The sequence below is a fragment of the Falco peregrinus genome, chromosome 15 (genome assembly GCF_023634155.1).
Source record: "Falco peregrinus isolate bFalPer1 chromosome 15, bFalPer1.pri, whole genome shotgun sequence".
NCBI classification, from domain to species: Eukaryota; Metazoa; Chordata; class Aves; order Falconiformes; family Falconidae; genus Falco; species Falco peregrinus.
The window spans coordinates 3,983,750-4,004,200 of record NC_073735.1 but is presented as its reverse complement, the minus strand read 5'-3'; the positions used below and the strand labels follow the sequence as shown (position 1 = coordinate 4,004,200).

General features: G+C 51.0%; 1 protein-coding gene across 14 annotated transcripts in view; it reads right to left on the bottom strand.

Moving 5' to 3' along the window:
* SNX19 (sorting nexin 19) overlaps window positions 1–11,953 on the bottom strand; it is a 140,361-nt gene extending 128,408 nt beyond the window's left edge. For all 14 annotated transcript variants that reach the window (XR_008749885.1, XR_008749886.1, XR_008749889.1 and 11 more), the window contains exons 1-8: window positions 9,962–11,953; window positions 9,412–9,550; window positions 8,595–8,695; window positions 8,313–8,432; window positions 7,889–8,019; window positions 6,619–6,715; window positions 6,144–6,330; window positions 3,738–3,867 (exon numbers count right to left, since the gene is read on the bottom strand). Coding sequence is in view for 4 of the 14 variants with exons in the window: in XM_055819305.1 (XP_055675280.1) it covers window positions 3,738–3,867; window positions 6,144–6,330; window positions 6,619–6,715; window positions 7,889–8,019; window positions 8,313–8,432; window positions 8,595–8,695; window positions 9,412–9,550; window positions 9,962–11,497 (2,441 nt within the window). In the remaining 10 variants the exon portion in view is untranslated. The remainder of the gene's footprint in view (window positions 1–3,737; window positions 3,868–6,143; window positions 6,331–6,618; window positions 6,716–7,888; window positions 8,020–8,312; window positions 8,433–8,594; window positions 8,696–9,411; window positions 9,551–9,961) is intronic.
* Between the last annotated feature and the right edge of the window lie 8,498 nt (window positions 11,954–20,451).

Genomic DNA, 20,451 nt, shown 5'->3' with positions numbered 1-20,451 from the left:
ATTTTAACTCATGCTCAGTGGAACATGACACTGTCAAAGCTGCTGCGTAGTTCCACACGCTCCCTTATATACACACGCAGGGGCTTCCGAGCCCTGGCTGGGACTCTGCGCCCCAGCCCCACTCAGGTTACAGGGTGCAGACAGTCGGGGTGTGCCCAGACACCTTCCCTCTGCTCAGTGCTTTGCGCTGCCATGGCTGTCTGTGGTGATGCGTAGGAAAGAGCTTGGAAAAGCACACAGACCTGGATCTGCACCTGAAATTCTCCCAGGTCCATCCCCGGGATCCTGGCACTCTGCTGGGGCTCCCCTCCAGAAGGGGAAGCAGACGTGGGCCTGGGAGAACCCCAGCAGCAGCTGAAGGTACGTGTGAGCTGTCACCCCAGCTGCCTCCAGGTTGTCCTGGCACTGGCAGACCCCTGACCTAGTGACCATTGTGCTGTTGGGGACAGACTGAGGGCAGGGCACAGGGTCACAGCCATGGTGCGACACACATGCTTGATGTGTATTTTTAACACCACTTTGACTCACAAGGCTCTAAAAAGCACACAGATTCTCCAAATGGCTCTTCCACCAAACACCCCCAGAGCTCAGAATAGCCCCATCTACTCCCCTTTGCAAACAGGTCCCTGTTGCAGCCTCCCCACGAACGAGAGATCTACATTTGCAGCCCGTGGGAGGGAAGTGGACAGAGGAGGGGTGCAGAGCCAGAGCAGGGCAGCGGGTTTGTTTACAGGCACGGACCCAGCGTGTGGAGAGGCTGCTGGAAGCAATCCTCAGCCCTGGGGTCATTCCCACTCCCAGCGAACCTCCCGGCCCCTCCACCTCCCCTCCAGCCGCCTCTCCTTTCGGCTCCGAAAAAGGATCGCTCCCTGTTACACAACGGGATGAGCACTGCACGGATGCGGGCTTGCACACTCGGCCTCCCTTTTACTTAACAATACCTTTTTCGGTCATACAGCCTTCCTCTCCCCGGCTGCCATTAAACTGACAGTCAGGGGAGATGGATAGCCCCTGGCTCCAGCTATTTCAGCTATGGAGAAGAGGGGAAAGAGTGCGGTGGGATGCTCTATGCAGAGAGCAGCGAATGGAGCAGGGTAGGGAGGTCCCGTAATCAGCAACAGCGTGGTCACAGCAATCACTTGATGTTACTGCAGGGGATGTCATGGCCATCACAAGCCCAAGGGAGAAAAGTCCCCAAAGGAGAGGGTTTGGCTCTCTGGAGATGCTGAATCTTGTTCTTGGTGTATTTCTGTTGAATTCTGCTCTGGCAAAAGGTGCACTCAGTGCAGGGCAGTAGCTATGCCCATGAAGGCAGCTGCGAGAAGGCTGCAGGAGCAGTATGCTACTCACCAAATACAAGCTGGCAGAGGAATATCCAGCAGCAATTCCTCTCCTAACACCCAAAACACAGCTAGGACATCTCCTTTCCACCACTCACCACCTAAGCCAGCCACTGATAGGAACAGAGAAGGACCTCATCTCTTGGAGGGATGATGCCTACTCCTACTTTGTGACCAGCAACTGCTAAAGAGACAGGATGCGCACCCATCTGCTGCCCCATGTTTGTCTGCCTGTTCTCTGGGGCAGGAACAACGATGCCTTGAATAGCACACACTCCCAGAACAGCTTCTGGCATTTTCTCCACCTGTAAAGGGTGCCCAGACGCAGTGCCAGTCAGAATGCCAGTGCCAGAGCTGTGCCAGGTCTGGCTGAGCAGCGATCAAGTTGCAAATACTTAAATGGAAAAGAAATGCCACCAAATCCACGCTGTCCCTGGACAGGCAGCTGGCAGCAGGTCTGAGCTACAGATTTCCTGATCTGCTCAGGACAGCAGCGGTCACCTGGGCCAGGCATGACAAGTCTCAGCTACTCTTCCGTGTGGCTCAGGGGCAGGGTGCAATGGCAAGCCAGCACAGAGGCACCCCATTCCCACTTCTCCTGCACTGTTGAGGTAACCACACGCCTCATCTTGAGTCTTTGTCGCAGGCATTGTTTCCACTCTGCTCTCATATCAGATCACAGCTTTCACGACAGGCAGACACTGACTGCTGTCAGGGCAGCTCCTACGCTCATCCTGCTGAGCCCCAGCCCTTGACATGGGCTTCCACAATCACTACAAACCTGCCACCCTGGCTTGCAGAAAGGAGAACCTCCACCCTAACCCTTTTCCCTTTCAGGAAACCAAAGTGCTGTCCCAAGCACAGCTTTCTGGGTTGGGGTGGTGACTACAACAGCAGAAACAAGGGAGGAAAATGTTCCCTGCAGCAATCCGCCAGCCACACCATCCTCCTAGCAACAGGTCAGTTCACACCATGCAACTCCTTCCCTTGTCCCATTCACACCAGACCTGCAGAGCCAGCAGAAACACGTGGACAGTGCCAGGGACACAGGGTTAGTTCAAAAGGTTGTATTTGCACCCTGTCCTGATCACCACACCAAGGAGTCACGGGACTTCCCAACACCCCCCCAGCCAAAGGTTTGCCTGCAGCACACGTGGGTTCACTCAGACCTGTTGAAGCGGAGCAGCTACAAACACATTTACCCTCATGCTGCTCTGCTAGCGCAATTTGTGAAGCTCCTTCAACTTCCAGCACCAGGCATGTGCTGTGTGTATAACAGCTTCTCTAGTGTAAAATACCAATGCCACGTGTCAGTGCTGCACGCTCCCTGGGTGACCAGGACACAGCTTATTAGGAGGTGATGATGTGCCCATTCAAGCTCTCATACCTCCGTACTTACACACAAGGATTGGGTTCCAGCTCATTCCCCAAGAGACCAGAGCCCGTTTTGGAGAAATGGGAGCAACATCCACCCCATCCCACCCGAGGAAACAGACTCGGGAGTGACAGCCAGCAGCTCTTGACCTCAAAGCACTTTAGCAACCTCAGCAAGGGCAGCTTAAATTACCAGCTCAGTTATAATGTGCTGCCCTGCACATTCTGACACTGGCTTTGAATGCCTGCGAGAGAAGAAAAGGTGCAGGAGTAGGAAAAGCACTGCTCCGAGACTCCCTCCTAGCCAAAGTCCTTCCGGGAAGGCTTTCCTTTTACTCTGAAGGACCATATCCTTAGCTAGTGATAGTCACAGACCTACACAAGAAGACAGAAACGCTCTCTGTTTGTGTGTCTTGGCCTAGTGCCTTACCACACAGAGGCACTGGCCCCAGAAAAGCTTGGCAAGTACATACCAGCTGGAAAGGAAGTATTTCCCTAATGCATCTGCCCAAGGCACAGGCACTAGTGGCCCACCGCAGACCAGAGAGGGGTGCATCAGTGAGAGCAAAGGCCCTGGGAGGCCACGCTCTGAGCTGTTCTTTTCAAGTCACTGTTCCCTGTGCCTGTTTATTCTCCTTTCATAGAAAGGACAAGCTGAGCCTCTGGGCAGCCAGAAAGGTCAGGGGGCCAGCCTTTCCCTGGAGGGCCAAGGAGCTGGGCACTCTTACCCCTTCACGAGGCAAGAAGCCTCCCATTCCCAGAGTTGGATTCTTCCTTTCTCCTATTGTTAAAAGGGCAGAAAGCTGCCCGTTAGGAGTTACGCTGCTGCTCACAGGCAAAGAGCTCCTCGTGCAAATCTCTTGAGATACTTACTCTACATACACATGACATCGTCTTTACAGAACCCTGTTATGTGATGCCACGGAAAGCATTTATCTGCCTTCAGGCGAGAGCTCCGGTTTAGACTAACTCCAAAGGGAACACCACCACACAGAGCTGTGAGGCTGGTTGCTGAGACCTTACCTTTGAATGAGGGTCCCAAAGAGCAGGTGGAAGACCTTCTGGACGTTCTCTGTGCACAGCCAGCTCCAGTGATCCATCAGCAGCAGACGAAGCACATCCAGGGCCAAGTCAGCCAAAGCTGTCTCAGAGTCTGCCAGGAGGAAGAAGAGGGTCGGATGAATAAGCCAACTCAGTGCCTAAGCAAAACTGGTATAAAGCATCATCTGAAATTCTCTCTTTTCCCTAACAACCTGCTAGACACTTTTCTCCCCATTCAAACACCTCCTGCCATATGCAGATGACCTGCCGTGGCACAGCCAGCCTGGGGAGCCTGCCTTTCCCAGGCTCCTGCCCCAATCAGCCTCTTTCAGTCCCACTTTCACCCAAGCATCCCCAATCTCCTTACCAAGGGGTGCGCCAGACCAGAACGTGGCTGCTCCGAGTGCTCAGTTCCTTCTCAGTTAAACCATGGGATTATCAAACCCCAGTCCACGCACAGGGATGGTTATGTGCCCAAAACAGGTGAGAAAGAAGGCAGTGACTGTAGCCAGAAGAAAGGTACATTGCTGAGGACTATTTTCCTAATTTTCACCAACAGTTTTCCAGGCGCAAGACTCAGCACAGTGTCCGCAGGCTGCCATCGTGTGGCAGGTCCAAGTCTCAGCAGAAAGATGGAGGAACCACATCTGGATAAGCCAGATGCATCAGTTAAAACAAAAAAACCCCAAATATTCCTGGTGACACAGACCTGGGACAACAAAACTTCCCTCTGATCCTCAGGAGAATGTCAAAGCCTACAATGTAAACGCATTCTACTTGCTGGAGAATTACTTTTATGCCGTATAAATACTTTTAGTATTTTTATGCCAAAGCATCATAGGTGTTACGCTGAACAAGCTTATTAACGTACTACAAACCTGGGACAATCACTCCCAGGCCAGCGCCCCAACACGAGGCTACTGCATCAGCTCTCTTGGCAGTGAGCTCCTGAACAGTAGCTTCTCCTACTCCGACCTGCCCTGATGCCTGATCTTTCAACCACTCTGCCTACCAAGAGCCAACGAGACTGTTCACGCACAATTTACTGCTGGAGAAAAAGGGGAGAGGGATTCTGGACCCCAGCACCTCTCCTTCCCTCCTCTTCCTCTCTCCTGCTGCATACGAGCAGCACTAATTAACACCAGGCCATCTGACTTGGAAAAGACAGGGCTAAGTGCATTTGGCCCTCTTGCTCTGGACCATGTGTAAGTTATTCCTCACTTGCTTTGCCCTTTGAGACTTGACTTCCCTGTGCAAAAACTGGAGCAGGCTGTTTAGCTTCACCATAACCTCACACACAGAGCATCATCAGCAAGCTCTGTTTATTCCTGTAGCATCCAAGTCCCCTTCCTCAGAGAGCTGCTGGCCAACCTCTTCTCAGAAATCACGTAGTGAGCAGATAAGGACACTGGTTGCCTTTTAGCCAGCCACTCCTCAGACATTTATACTCCTTACCCTGCCAGACCAGCCTGCCCTGTCTCGGCTCTGAAGCATCACAGACCTGCAGGCATTTGACATCATTCACGTTCATTATCCTTACGAGCTCAGCTAACTTGGCCTGCCTTTATCTCTTGTGCTCTGCACAGAGCACTGGCCTCCCCTACCAGTCCTGCTTCCTGGCAGCCCCAAAACAGCCACAGGCGTGTGCCTGAAGATTATAGGCAAAGCTGGTAGCACAGGCTAGGTTTCAGAATAGCAGACTCATCCTGTCACAAGCACATGCTTTCAGTCAGAGCTTGCCAAACTTCAACCACTGGAGTGAAATTTTTGGAAAGTTCCAGCTGATACAGCTCAGCTATTCCAAGAAAAAGATTAGAGAACATATTTCAGCTCGTGTTCAGGATAAACTTGTAACTGCTTTGAGAGGCTGTAAGCACCCCTGTACTTCAGAGAAGGGGTCTATAATCAGAAAGGGAAAGTCACTCCTTTAACTAGGATTACAAGTTTGCTATTCTCACCAAATCTAGCAAAATGTAACAGACTCTCAAAAGGTCCATTTATAGTGCATGGATTTATATCAAGGCTAACTTGAGACTACCAAGAAATCATGATTTGGCCATTTTTCACTTTCTATGAGCTTGCTTTTATAACATTGGCAGTTTAAGCAGCGTGTCCTTAAGAAACTTGTTTCCGCACAGAGTACACTAGGAGAAGATCTACACTGACACAACTGAGCCAAGACCCAATTTGCTTCCACTAGCAACACAGACCAGAACAATCACCCAACAGGACTGGAAAAACTCAGTTTGTTTTGCCTTTGATCAAGGTGCAACAGGCAGACCAGGTCCTCATACCGAAGCCCTGGCAAGCTGAGCCTGCAGGCGTTGGAGCTGTTGCAGTACCGATGGAGGTGACACACTAAAGCACTAACAGAGGGGCTGAGCTCACCAGAGTCCGTGTCCGGGGGCACCCCCTGCTCCGACGTGCCCAACCTGTCCACATCCTCCTGCATGGAGCTTTTCTTAGCTTCTCTGCCTCCCTCGCCTTCGGGAGCTTTCCTGGGGACTGCCTCCAGCAGCTTTTCCTGCTTCTGGATGAAGGACTCCATAGCAGCCAGTGACAGGGTGCCAGAGACCTACAGAAGCACCAGTGTATTAGTACCACAGCGGTGGGCTGCACAGAGCCAGAGCTGAACAGATATACGAGATCTCCACCGCCCAGACAGCTTCCCACCACCTGGTTTGCACCTTGCTGCAGCCAACAGCACAACCAGCACTGCTTGCTGCCTTTCTGGAAAGGCCTGGCACGCGGGAAGAATGCTGCAGCAGCCACGACCCTCGTGCTCATGGATTATTCCAAGGCAGCACCCAAACAGGGCAATGATTAAAATCACGAAAAGATTGCAAAAGGGATCTGAACTCACAGTGCTGCCCTCCCTGATAGAGTACACGATCCTGTCATGCGTTTCACTCACACTCAGCACTGGAGCAATTTTACTGGATGAGAACCTCAGCCTGGACCTGGAGAGGAGAGACAGGGCGCAGTCAGAGTTTTCTCCACAAGCCGAGAGTGATGAGTTTCCCAGCCTCAGCCAAGAACCTGGGCCAGCTTTGTCCAGTATCACGTCACTTTTGACCTAAAGTGGTTCAAAAAAGCATCTGCTCCCAAGGTAACTAAGAGTGGCAGTAAAACCAAGCAACAAAAGCATTTAAATCGCTTTTCCTCAACTACATATGGGCCTAGCCAAGGCTTTCCAACATCCACCACCTGCACCTTCTTTGGCAGCTATATCACACACAAGCTTACATACAGATGCAGGGTTTCTGTTCAGCAAGGCGTAGGCATTGCAGCATACACAGGAAAGCGTTCAGAAAAGCCTTGGAGATGAAACATACTCAGCAGGATTGTGAAATCCAATTATAAACATGCATACGCAAGAAAGGAGGACATGAAAGGGTGTTTGGGATTGTGGGACAAATTGTAAAATAGCCTGTTTAATCATTAAGGAATTCCTTTTTCACCCAAGATGATTCAAAACTTGTGCTTTTTTGGTATGCCTTTTTGTCTGAAACAGCTTTTTCTAGCAAACATCGCTTTTGCAGGTAAAAAAAAAAGCCATAATCATGCAGAAACCTTTCCTTCTTCCATAAGGGAAGAATCACTGATGAGCACAATGGGGCTCATCAGTGCCAGCAACACCAAATAAACACTTGGTGAGCATCATATATGTAATGACCTTAAACACTACCCCTAAATAAATATTCAAATGTTTGCTGGGCAAGGCGGCATACCACTGTGCGAAACACATGGGAGAGGCAGGAGAAAACCTTCAAGCAGACAACTTAAGAGCTGTATTTTGCAGTGACTCACCATGTAAGTCATGCACAAGATTAAAAAGCAATTGTCCAGGAACATCAACATCTTTGCCAGCAAATGCCACCACCTCATAGCTCCCTCAAGAAGAACCCCACCTTCTGTGAATTCCTGAGCATTCCTAGAAAATCCCTTATCCAAACAGGAACTCAAATATGCTTGCTCAGTGTATGAAAGAAAGTAATTCAGCTAGAGTACGATAGCAATGTGCTAGCCACAACACATAAAGTACCAAGTCAGTACTTCCCTGTGATGGAGTCAGTTTATGCATGAAGTCCTTGTTCTGCATAAAGCACAGGGGAAGCTGAAGGAGCCCTTACTTGTTAGCCTTCTTCCCGTCTGTCTGTGCTTTCCCATCCACTTCAGACTCACTAAGATCCTCCGTGGGGCTCTGGGGCTCTGACCTGGGGAATGCTGTCTTCAAGGTGTCCACGATGGCATTGACAACGATCTGCAAAAGCCAGCAGTGCCATCAATCACTGAATATATTCTTATTCCGTTAACATATTATGAGGCGTTTTCAGGCCTGTGCTCTATTTTCTGTTAAAAACCGCAGGTTCTTTGAGATGGGCTCTGGCTTTTCCTGGTTTTACAGCTTTCGGGGCAAGCTGAGCCCAGCTACACAGAGAGCATTTGAGTTTTTTGGCTACTACTGCAGCAGCCATCGATGCAGACACCGAAGGCTGAGAGGCATATCTAGGTGCAGTTAAGTGGTTCGGATAAACCAGTTTCCCACTTGTCTACCTTGTCTATCCTGGAGACAACAAAGGGCTTCTTGACAAACGCGATCCTGGCGTCAGTGTTCAGGGCGAGGAACTCCTGCACCTCCTCACTGTTTGCAATCTCAGGCACCGCACACAATTGCTGCAAGGAAAGATGTAGCGTTAGATCTTCTTCTGAGTCAACTGATCATGTAAAGCGCAAGGGGAAGAGATCCGATGTGCTATGTGCTCCACTGTCTGTCAGTACAGGGATGTCCCGAGCACTGCTTTCTAGCTCATAGGGGCACACAAGAAAGTATCTCACCTTCAAGAAAGATTCTAGCAGACTTTTTCTGGCTTCAACTTTATCGCTGTCCATGTTTCCAAATGGAAGATCAGGGAACAGTTTCTTTGGCCCTTTGATATCTACAAAGGAAACAAACCCAGCAGCAAGCTCAAGAAAACTGCAACAGTTGTATTAAAATCTTAATGCTCTCATGCTTGAGACTACCACTATGCACTGCCAGGCGTTAGCCCAAGATGATATGCCCCTCAAACCAGGGTACCTGAACCAGACCTTAAATCCATACAGAACTCATGTTCTGCTGGATTTCGTATCATTTGTACCTTTAGAGTTTAAAGAACCAAGAACACCAGTTGAGCACAAGGACTCTAGATCATTTAAAGAGCCCCAAAATCCTCAACGAAGCAGTTTTCTGCCAAACCCTCAGATCTGTCAGAACCAAAGGATTATGTAGAAACATGCCACATCCAATAACACTTTATACATAAGTAGTATTAGAATAAACACTGTTTTCTTTTTAAAAAAAGCTGATGTTCAACAGGTGCTACTCCCTTGTATGCAAACAAGATGCTTGCAGATGTCAGTGTTTCTATTCACCGTTACAATGCAAAACTACAAAAGCAAGTGTTGCAATCTGAAGGGGAACAAGCATGTTTTGAAACACTGGAGCATGCTGCCAAAAGTAATCAATCTCTCCTCTAGCAAGCTCTGCATAGAACAATGGAGGACGTGGGCATCACAAACAACCCAGCATCCAGAGCTGCACTGCAGAGCAGAGGAGCACGGACTGGGGTAAGAGGGAGAAGGATTTTCTCAGAAAGCAGATGCAGGCACTGACTTTTCAGGAACTTGCGGAGCTCCGGTTTCTCCTCCAGTCTGGTCTGGAGGTTGAGGAACTCCCGGTAACGGCGGTTCACTGTGTGGTAAGCCATTTGCTGAAGGCTGCCTGCGCTCTCACTCTCCAGGGCTGTCTCGTACTGAGGAAGAAGGCAAGAGTCAGTAATTCTTACAGACCCCAAAACAATCTTGATGCACTGCAGTCCCTGCTGGACCCACAATCCCAGACCCCACGGAGGTCCCATTCAGCAATGCCTCAGATTGACCCTTCCCTAAAGAACGGCAGCTGCACAGCATGCAAACCTCTCATGATGAAAGAACTAGTGAAAACAGGATGCAAAAGGCTCAAACGGGCCGGTGCCACCCTTAGCCAAGAGCAGGAACCCCTATCCCGCACCCAAACGGCCACTGTGCCCAATATTCCCCCACTGTCAGACAAAATTTGTTGTTGAGCCACACACAGAACAAGTCTTCATCTCCAAACACCAGCCTGTTCTCCCCGGCCAAGGCAAGGGTCTTGGAAAAGGAGTGACCCCCAGGGGAGCCTTTACCTTGACGGTGTACAGTGTGTAGGGGTGGAAGCCAGTCCCACTGTGCTCTCGAGCAGTGATGGTCCCGGTTATCCGCAGGTTCTGGATGACGACTGGCCCATCAGGGCTGCTGAGTGGCTCAAAGCTGAAGGTACTGATGGAAGCCGTTGGGGAGGATGAGAGCAGGGGCAGTGTCTGCCCGGGGTCTGGTGGGCTTCGTGGTGGACCCTCTGCTGCCCCCAGATCTTTCCCCAAGCTGGAGGGCCTCTGTGAGAAGGACTTCTTGGGGGTAGCTGAGCTTTCCTCTTCCTTCTCAACTGCCAGGTCAATTTGGATGTCAGGGCAGGAGCTCAGCGCAAAAGCAGAGGTGGGAAGCAGGCCGGCATCTGAGTTGGTGGCAAGGGCCTCCTCCAAGTTCCCCATGCCATCCTCCAAAGCGGCCGGTCCCTCCAGCATAGTGGAGGTGTCCTGGAGTGGTGCATCAAGGAGTTCCCGCGCAGGTGACGATGCCAGCAGGTCCGTGCCCTGGCCCACATCGGGTGCAGGGGACTCCAGCTCCAAACCCTCGCAGGGGAAGAGGGAGCCCAGGGCTCGTGGGTGGAGGAAGGGTTCCTCTGTGTGGCACACACTGCTCACCAGATCCTCTCCCCCCTCACCACTAGGCCCTGCCTCTCGCCTGGGCACCTCTGTAGCCCTTGGGGAGGGGGTCAGCCCAGCAGGGGCAGCATCTGTCTGCACTGTGAAGGGCAAAAAATCAGGCACTGGGGGTGCAGGGGGTGGCTCCTCACCCCTGGGCTTCTTGGAGAAAGCCCCAATGAGCAGCAGGTTTATCGAGTCAGGATCGGCCATCTTCCTGATGGCTGGCAGCAGCACATTGCAGGCGACCAGCTCCACCACCACAAAGCGCCCTGTCCGTGTCTCCAGGTGGGGCTGGGGCACCAGCGCCTTCAGAAGCATCTCCACAGCAGCCCGGGCGTAGCTCACCTCAGCCACTGGGCTGTGGAGTGCAGGATGTGGCCCCGCCAGCCGGCTGTACTCCTGCCACAGGGTCCGGCTGCCCTCTGGATTGCCCCTCAGGGCCTCAAGGGCCTGCAAGTAGCTCTGCAAGTGGTGGCCACAGAGGCGGAGGAGGCGGTGGGCCAGGGCTTGGCAGTCCACTCGCCCCATCCGCTGCCTCAGCTCGGCAGCCAGGCCCATCATGGCCTTCTCCACCTCAGCCTCAAAGGCTGGCTCGCTGCTGACTGTGCGGTACCAGGAGGCGACAAAGTCCCGCACCACTTTGTGGACAGTGCTGGCGATCTCCCTCTCCAGCCGCCCCTTGGCTGCCGGGCACTGGGGCTGGGGCCGCAGGGAGCTCACAAAACGCTCCAGCCGCAGCCGTCGGCCATGGGGGCTGAGGGCCCGGGGGCCCAGCCAGCCGCCCAGCGCCGCCAGCACCCCACAGAGCAGCCCCAGTACCCGCAGGTCGAGCAGGAGTCGCAGAGCCAGCAGCCAGCCCAGCACAGCCACCAACACCAGCAGTGCCTGATGGACCCCTGACGGCCTCTGGCCTGGCATGGTGGGGCTGGGCTGGGGGGGCCACACTGCGGCTCTGCTGGCTGTTGGGGCCTGAATGGCCACGCAGCGAGGCTTGCCAAGCTGGGCTTCCCACCGCTCCACCAGCTTCCTTACCAGGCACCAGGGCTCAACCAGCTGGGCTCCTTTACTGGGTACCAGGCTCCGGCTGTCCGGGCTTCTTTACCGTCCACCTGGGCTCACCAGAACCCCATAGACCGGGCTCTGTTACCGAGTACCGGGGCTCAACCGACCAGGCTCTTTCACCAGGCACCTGGCCCCAACAGACCGGGCATCTCACCACGCACTGGGGCTCGCCAGAGCCCAAGAGACCCGGCTCCGTTACTGGGCACCGGGGCTCAACTGAGCGCGGCCCAGCAGGGCCCAACAGACCGGGCTCCCTCACGGCCACTGGGGCCCACCCGACTCAGCAGGGCCCACCCGACTCAGCAGGGCCCACCCGACTCAGCAGGGCCCACCCGACTCAGCAGGGCCCACCCGACCGCGCTCCTTCACGGCTTCCGGGACCCAACCGACCGACCGGGCTCCTCAGCAGGGTCGCCCTACAGACATCGGGCCACACCGCGGCGCACCCCGCCATGCTCACCGCCCCGGGGCCGGTACCCAGCATCGCCGCGGAGCCTCCCCGGCACCCGCCGCTACTTCCACCTCCACTTCCGGTTCCTTCCCCGCCCCGCCGGGAATCGCGGCCCAGCGGCGGCGCCTCTCCACGGCTCCCCATAGCGGGCGGGAGGCCTCACACACACACTTACCCTTCCGCTTTTTTAAAAAAAAAAATTAAAAAAAAAAATCCCCAAAGTTCGCACAGCCCCGTTTTCGAGGCGGGAAAAAACGTTCCCACCCTCTGTGATTTACTTGGATTCTGTGGAGAAAGCGTGCAGGCCTGCGCTGCGTTTGTTTTGTAAGTGTTAAGAGCAGCAAAAGTTGTATTTCCTTTTATTATGGGGTGGGTTTTTTTTGCATGCATTAAGAAGCGTTGAATTTACCACGCATGCATTAAAAAAAAAAAAAAAATGCATGTCTGTGCTATTTAAAATAGAAAAGGTGTGAGTGGGCAGCTGCGCTGGATGGGAGGCGCTGAGCACCCCAGGAAGCACCTGGGCTGCATTAGCCTCATCAGGCCCTGCCCGAAAAGAAAAAAACAAAGAAAAAAGGGGTCATTGGGGTCCAGTAGGGTGGGGGATGATTAACCACAGCCTGCAGCCCTTAGTTAATTAATTGGGAGCCAGGTGCGGTGCTGGTGTGCTGGGCTGGAAGGTGCTGAGGCACAGCACGGCCTGTGCCGGCGGTGCCGGAGCAATGCCAATGCTCTGATTGTGATACCAATGCTCTAAAATCACGATACCAATGCTCCGATCACGACGCTGGTAGTGACAAGCATCCCTGTTCCCCCGCTGACGGCAGGTTTTGATGGTGGGTGGTGGGGTCCTGGGGTGGGTGCTGTGCAACGGCGCGGTGTGAGGGGCCGGTGGGGAGCTCCTGTTGCCCTGTTGGGCTAGGAAGGGTGGCTAATTGAAATAAATTAATTTATAACAGGTATCAAGCAAGAATCTGAGAGCTTATTATTCATGGTAAGTGTGGGGTGGGGCGAAGGGCCTTGCTGGTCTCGGGGGGGTGAGGTGCTGCGTGCAATTGACTCGTATTTGGGTTAAATCAATGCTTTGCCATTCTCAAACACCTGCCTTCGTATGGATCCGGGATTTTCCTGATTACAAACGTGGGAGTGGGTCAGGGAAGAATTTCTGGGGTCCTTAAATATTTATATCTGTCTTGGGGAAGTGGTGCTTGGCTGCAGGGGCCACCCTTGGGTGATTTGCCGAGGTGCTTTATGGAAGTTCGTCAGGCTGGAAGTTTTAGAGGAGGTGGACGTAAATAATGCAGGAAAAAAATGAACTGGCTGAAGTGTGCCATCTCCTAGAGCTCCTCCCGGGTGGAAAAATACCTGCAGTTCCCTGTTTTGGCAATGGTTTCCGATGCGGGAAATAACTTCAGGTGTGATTCCTCTCCTTCAAATTGGATGGAAGGGAGGTGATTGGGGGGGCAAGGTGCTGCCAGGGCAGGCAGCTGCATCCCAGGGCTGCCATCCCCCCTCTTCCCCCCCCCCCCCCCCCCCCCCCAAAAGCTGGCACGGCTTGATTAGATGGATGGGAAGGCAGGTCACATCGATCCCATCCTTAATTGTTCCCTGTGGTGAAACTGGGGCTGTCTCCCCCGTTGCTGTTTGGAGGATGAGTATCTCCTGAGCGCCGCGTTGCGATGCTTCAGCACCCGGGTCTCCCTAAATATCTCCACAGAAATGGATTTCTTCTCCGAGTAGGAACTTGGAGGTCAAGCGTGGAGAACTTAGATGCCTGACTCCCTTTCTGTGGACTTGAAAGAGGGGAGCGGGAAGCTGTTGGGGTGATTTTCATGACTTGAACTCTGGCAAAGCATCTGCAGCGCAGTCGTGGAAGGCTGCTTGTAAGGTCCTTTAGGTGCCGACGCTGAGTACAGATGTTCTGCAAGCTGCTGCAGAGCCTTCCCCTAGCTGTGTCCCTCCTTGCCTGGTTTTAGAGTGGACAGACTCCTTATATTTGATCTCCTAGGTGTTTTTTTGTTTCCTGTCTCCTTGGGAAGCAGGGTTATTAATATGGAGACAGTCTGTACAGTGTCTGGAACAAAAAGACCACGGTGGGACCCTAGTTGCTATAGAAATGTTGTAATTGGAAGGTCTTTTGCCTCCTACGTGAGCCTCTAAGTGAACAAACAAGCGTGTTGTTGCTTTTCTGCGATGCTCCACTGGCTTTGAGCTTGGCTATGCTCTTGCTGTTCTGTGATCTTGATTTTGAAGGAGCTCTTGGGCACTGGGAGCTATTTTGCACATAAATATCCTGAAGCTGGAAGTCTTTCTGCTAGGGATGATGGCTATGATCCACCTGGTTGATTTGGCAGTGCAGTTCTCCACCTGCCAGGGAGCACAAGGTGATAAAAGAGCTGTTGTCATGCCGAGATGCTCAAGAGTTGGCCAGCCCTTCCCAGTGCCACTTCTGGACTGTTACAGGCTGAAGATGTCCCTGGGCATCGCTCGTACCTCCTGGCAGGGTCTGTGCTGCTAGAAGAACCCTGGGTTCAGGTTTGGCCCCCTCGCTGCAAGACATATTGAGGTACTGGAGTGTGTCCAGAGATGTAAACGGAACTGGGAAGGTGGCTGGAGCACAGGTCTGATAGGGGGTGGCTGGGGGTGTTTAGCTTGGAGAAAAGGAGGCTCAAGGGGGGACCTTTTTGCTCTCTACAGGTACCTGAAAGGAGGCTGTAGCGAGGGGGTGGTCAGTCTTTTCTCTCAGGTAACAAGCAACAGGACAAGAGGTAACATCCTCAAGTTGCACCAGGGGAGGTTTAGATCGGACATTAGGAAAAATTTCTTCCCTGAAAAGTTGTCAAGCACTGGGACAGGCTGCCCAGGGAGGTGGCAGAGTCACCATCCCTGCAGTGATTTAACAACGTGTAGCTGTGGCGCTTAGGGACGTGGTCTGTGGTGGGCTTGGCAGGGTCGGGTTAATGGTTTTACTTGATGGTCTTAAAGCTCTTTTCCAACCTAAATGACTCTGAGTTTGCTGAGAAAGTCCATCAGGGCAAGAGGAGAAGAGTCTCTTTGTAGCCAGTCATGACCTGCGGGGGATCTTGAGATGTAATCAAGTTGTCTGAGTTGGAGGTGAATCCTGTGTTGGAGAGCTGGGAAGGGGCAGGAGGAGCAGTGTGCACTTCCCAGGTGTATGAGCCCCCCTTGGAGGGTTTGTGGTGCCCTGTGGTGTGATGAGCGTATCACCATTGCATCCGAGCTTGTCAGCTGGAGCGTGGCTTGGAGAGTTTGCAGACATGAACCACCTGGGTACCACACTTTGTCGTGGCATATATCCCTTAAACCCTCCACCCAGGCTCTGCCCTGCTGGGAGGCGACATCCCAGCTGAATCTTGCACTTGGGTTGATTAACATCCTCCTAGCTCGTAAATCTAAGAAAGTGGATTTGGGGAAGAACTTTCCTGCCTCCAGTAAAACTTGCCTTTAAATTATTTAACAAGCTTCTTAAGCAACTCAGCCATTTTGCATGGAATTTGTCAAGGCTCCATCAGCTATACACCGAGTGATGTGACAGCCATACTTTTATTATGAGCAGTGTATTAATCTTGGAATAGTGCTATTTGTTTTCCTCTCTTGCTTTTATGGTGCTTAAAAGCATGTATCTTCTCCTGAAAATCAATAACTAAAGCTATGAATAATAAAAAACACTGCAGTGAATGGCTCATAGAAATCCTATGGATGTAAGTTGCAGCAGTAATGACTCTGTTTGCTATCCATTAAGTATGTGAACTCAGAAGAATTATGCAGATTATAATAGCTGTATCAACATAAGTATGTTTTGCTGATAGACTTTCCTGATTGGATCCACGGGATATAAGCCTACTAATCCCCTGTGCAGAGGACCTTATTATATTAGAGTGCTCTGCAGATCTGCAGATAGAAAGTTAAGAAACAATTAAAAAAAAAAAAAAAAATTGTTGGCCGGTGTGTGGGGTTTCTCAAGAGCGCTGGGGTTGTTGCTGTGTTTGGGCTTCTTTTGAAGCAGACGTGTGTTTTGTCCGAGTCTTTGGTGGAAGCCATCTCCAAGCCCCGGTGAAAACGCAGATGTGGATGGTTTATGTACAAGAAGGGAAATTTGTGCCGTGCTGAGCCTTAAACGTCACAGCAGCTTCGCGCTGCGACCACTCAGCCTGAGGCTTAAGCAATGGTTTGGTGCTGGGAGGGGACCTTGACCGGTGCACACGTGGTGTAGCCTTGGTAATCGCTCATCCAAGTGGCCAGCTACGCTCGTGCATGCTGCTGGCGTGTGCGACTGTTAATTGCACGTGGATGTTAGATGCATGCCTATGGACCGTATTTTCACGCCGCTCCTCGTCTGCAGCTTTCTAGTGATTTGTTGGCTGATGCTAATTACGGAGCTGCAACAGGGAAAAAAAAACCTAACCAACCTGCCATGCTATAATTAAAATAATCAGCTTGCTACGCACTTGATGCAAGGTTAAACGTCATGCGATTTTGTATGGAAAATTTTGCATCTAAGAGTTGCTTATTAATATCACCTTGCTAATATAAGCTGTCACCTCAGTAGATGACAGTATGCTCCGCAAAGTCTGTGTCATTTTTAATTTTTTTTTTTTTGTACAATGCTTCAGCTTTCTTAAAGTTGGAGAAACTGAGGCTGTGCCACAGGGAAGCGACGCTCTCTGCTCGTGGGGCTTCTCTTTCTAAGCTGTGCTGCTTCCCTATGTAAAGACTGAAGCCAGTTGAGCCGTTTCCATAGTGTCTGGGATGCACAGCCATGTGTAATGTGCCTAAATCCCCCATCCGCTGAGTCTCCTTGGTCCCATCATTGCTTGTGCTGCCGTGGGCTATGTGGTCCCAAGTTCTTGGCAAACACCTTGGCTCCTCTCTGCCTTTCGCATTGCTGTTTGGGGACGCGCTGGCAGTTGCTGAAATCAGTAGAAAGGAGGTTGCTGCGTATTAGGACTCAGCAGAAAAAGATCCCCCCAGTCAGCAGAGATGCACACAAAATTTGAAATACGCTTTTATTTTTTTTATTTGAGAGATGAAAGCATCTTTCCACCAGAATATCTTCCAGCATATCTCTGCTCCATGCTGAGTGATGGCCTGTGAGGTGGAGGAGAGCAGCATCACAGCTCTGCAGAGTGCCGGGTATCGCAGCGGGGACTGGTTCGCTCTGTGAACTGAACGAGTCCGGGGCAGCATTTGCAGCAAAAATCCTTTGGTTACTGGGAGAAATCAGAACTGGAATGGATGGCTTCAACCATCCCTCAGTGTGCGTGAGGCTTGCAGCTGGCAGAAGTAGTAACTGGAGTGAGATTTTTGTATTGCATCAGTCTCCTGGCCAGCACTTGGATGGAATTTTTTTCCTAAAGTATTCCTCAAAAAGGAACTTCAGGGCTTGATGGTGCCTCAGAATCCATAGGACAAACACTTCTAGCTCAAATCCCATCTGGGATGTGGATGAACTTAATTTTGGCTTCCAGGTTGTTAGGAGAACTCTAATGAAGGGCGCTGCATCGATGTTATAGCATCAGCCGTAGGCTTGGCCTCAACTTCCCCATGCAGAGAAACTGGAGGAGCGATGGGATGGTTTGGGTTAGCATGAGGAATTTATTATTCACGCTGGTTATTCTGTGGTTGGGGAACCCATTTTGCTTTATGCCATCCAGACTGGGAAGCCATAGCCTCTTGCAGCAGCCTACCCTCCACCAGCTAGCATCTCATTAGCAAATAAAATTGTTATTTTCGGGATAATGCTGTGAGTTAATGTGATGTGCGCATCATGAAACCCCAAATGTGCCGCATGCAGAATTGGGCGAGTTGCAGTGATGAATGTCATGCAAAACTCGGAGGCACTAATTGAAGGTGGTTTCAACAGAATATTCAATTAATGCTCTCTGCGTCGCAGACAGTCTGGAAAAGGCGCTGTTTTCTCCCGAGGATCTGTGTTACTGTGCAACAAACAGATGAAAATGAACCGTTTTACGGCCTTCTAATTGAAAGTCGATGCACCAGTTTTATTAAAATTTTCATGGTGGGGGGAACTGGATGCCTCCAGGGCCCAGTAATGGGATGAATAAGCTCCCTTTTCTCTGCTGTCTCACATCCAGCCCCAGGCAGAAGCGACTGAAAATAAATGCCGGAGATATCCCTAGTGGGATCCGTGGCCTCGGTATCTCTTCTTGCGAGCGCAGAGCCGTTTTTATCTGTGTCCACTGCACCTTCGGCGCACCCTCGAGAGGAGCGAGGATCTCTGGGAAAAATAGTTCTAATGGAACAAAGTAGGGGCCTCCTGGGGGAGGAAAGTGGAAAATGATTTTTCCCCATCCCTCTTTGTGGGCAGAAGGCTAGGTTTCTTCTGGCTTTGAGTCTTTTTAACCCTCTTTCCTGGGGCCATCATGCCATGTGCTGGGGAGCTGAAGTTTATGAGTAGGAGGATGGAGCAGAAGGAGCTTCTCTAAGGCAGGTTGTCCCTTAGGGTGTGGAATGAAATAGTTAAATTAACTTTTCCCCCTTCCCCCCCAAGTCTGGCCTCCTGTCAGTCCACAGCAAACCCTGCCTCTCTGCGTTTTCCAGCCAGTGTTGGCTGTCTGGGTCGCTGCATCTCTTGCAGCCCGTCTCTGGAGTCATGGCAGCTCTTGAGGGCACGGCTGGAAGCGATTTATTTCTTCCCTCCATCATTTTACAACCTTTCAATTCCCAAAGGATATTGGTGTGAGGTTACTATATATTAAGCAAAACTCCCAGACTGATGAGGTTGTCACTTCTGGTGCAGTTTCCGTCGTTGGCTGGATGCTAGGAAGCAGCAGAAGAAGGATGCTCTCCACGCATCTTCCAAAAAGTCTGTGCGTTTGCTGGCTGATGCATGGAAGCTGTTAGCTGAGGCCTTCCATGCCATTGCGTGCGGGTACTAATTTATCCTCTCGCATCCAAAGATGATTTAGCTATTTTAAAGCATTATTTATGATGAGTTCCTATACCCATTTTGCTGTGATGATGGTGTTGTGATAATGGGAATTTACAGTTCTTCCTGACAAGAGACTGTAAACCAACTGGCTGGATATATTTTTTTTTGTATTCCTACAGGCCTAATTTGTAACATAAAACACTTAATAATTGTTATTAATGAACCTGCTGTGGTTGGTCTATAGACCCAGCTGGAAATCACATCTGCTATCAGATTTGCAGCAAACTCTTGTGAGTCGCGGGAGGCGTGAGCAGCCGACGTGGCCAGGAGGAGATGGCTTCAGCTGGCCAAAAATGTGCCCGCGGACCAAGGGGAGCCATGCTCTGGCAGTACATTTTTTGGGAAGGATCATGGAAATCTTAAAATCTGGCTGCTGGGTAAGGTGGGAGCATTGTAATAAAGGGTTAAAAAAAGAAACCTTAGGGACAGGGTATTTGGGACAATTAAATGAGTGTTGCTAAACAATTGCCAGCGAATTTAGTAAACATCCTTAGGGGTTTTCATACCCATTCCTCACTTGTACAGAAAGCAGCCAAGATTTTTACAGCCAGCTAGTGATTTCTGATGGGTTCCAGTTTCAGATATCCAACCTGGGATGGAAAGATAACGGATGCATCTCAGTCCCCCCACCGTCACCCCCCACCCCGGGTTGCGTGTGACCTTGCGAAAGGCGTTTAATCTTCGTGTGCCTGGGTTCCTGGCTGAAATAAGGCTGTGTTGTAGTCCTCTGGGTTGCAGCCAAAATGGTGTAAAGATACTGGCAGCGCAAGCTTTATCGGCAATATCTTTTATTAAACCTGGCAAATCTCGCTCCTGGTAGTCCGTCCTGTTTATTTAGATTTCGGGATATTCACTGGCTTGGGATAATGGGCTCAGAACTGGGTGGAGGCATCTTCAGTACTGGTGTAGAAATGACAAATTAGAATTTTTATTTTTTATATTTTTGGAAGGCATACAGATGCTTTCAAGAGATGATGTCAGCAATTAGATGACTTCAGAGGGTTTAATCATCCAAGCATCTCCCAGCTAAGCCCTCGCCTCCTGATTCACAGCCCTGTGCCTCGGCCACGGTGGTTGAAATGAGGTAATGCTTTGAAGTATCACGAGCAGATCTTTGCGAGGAGGATATTTTGCATAATTGGTTTCTGACAAGGCCTAAAACACTATTTAGAGCTACAAGGCTGAGTGTTAATTTATGCTTGTACTCCTAAGCGTAACTTTGTTACATGAAAGTGTTATTTACGATGCGAGCTCAGATCTATTGTGTGTTGGTGATAGCGCCGTGATAATGGAGATGTATAGCTCGTTGTGGCAAGAAGCTATAAAAGAAATGGGTAGATGTTTCTCTGCAGTTATGGACTTAATTTTTTAATGTGAGATATGGTA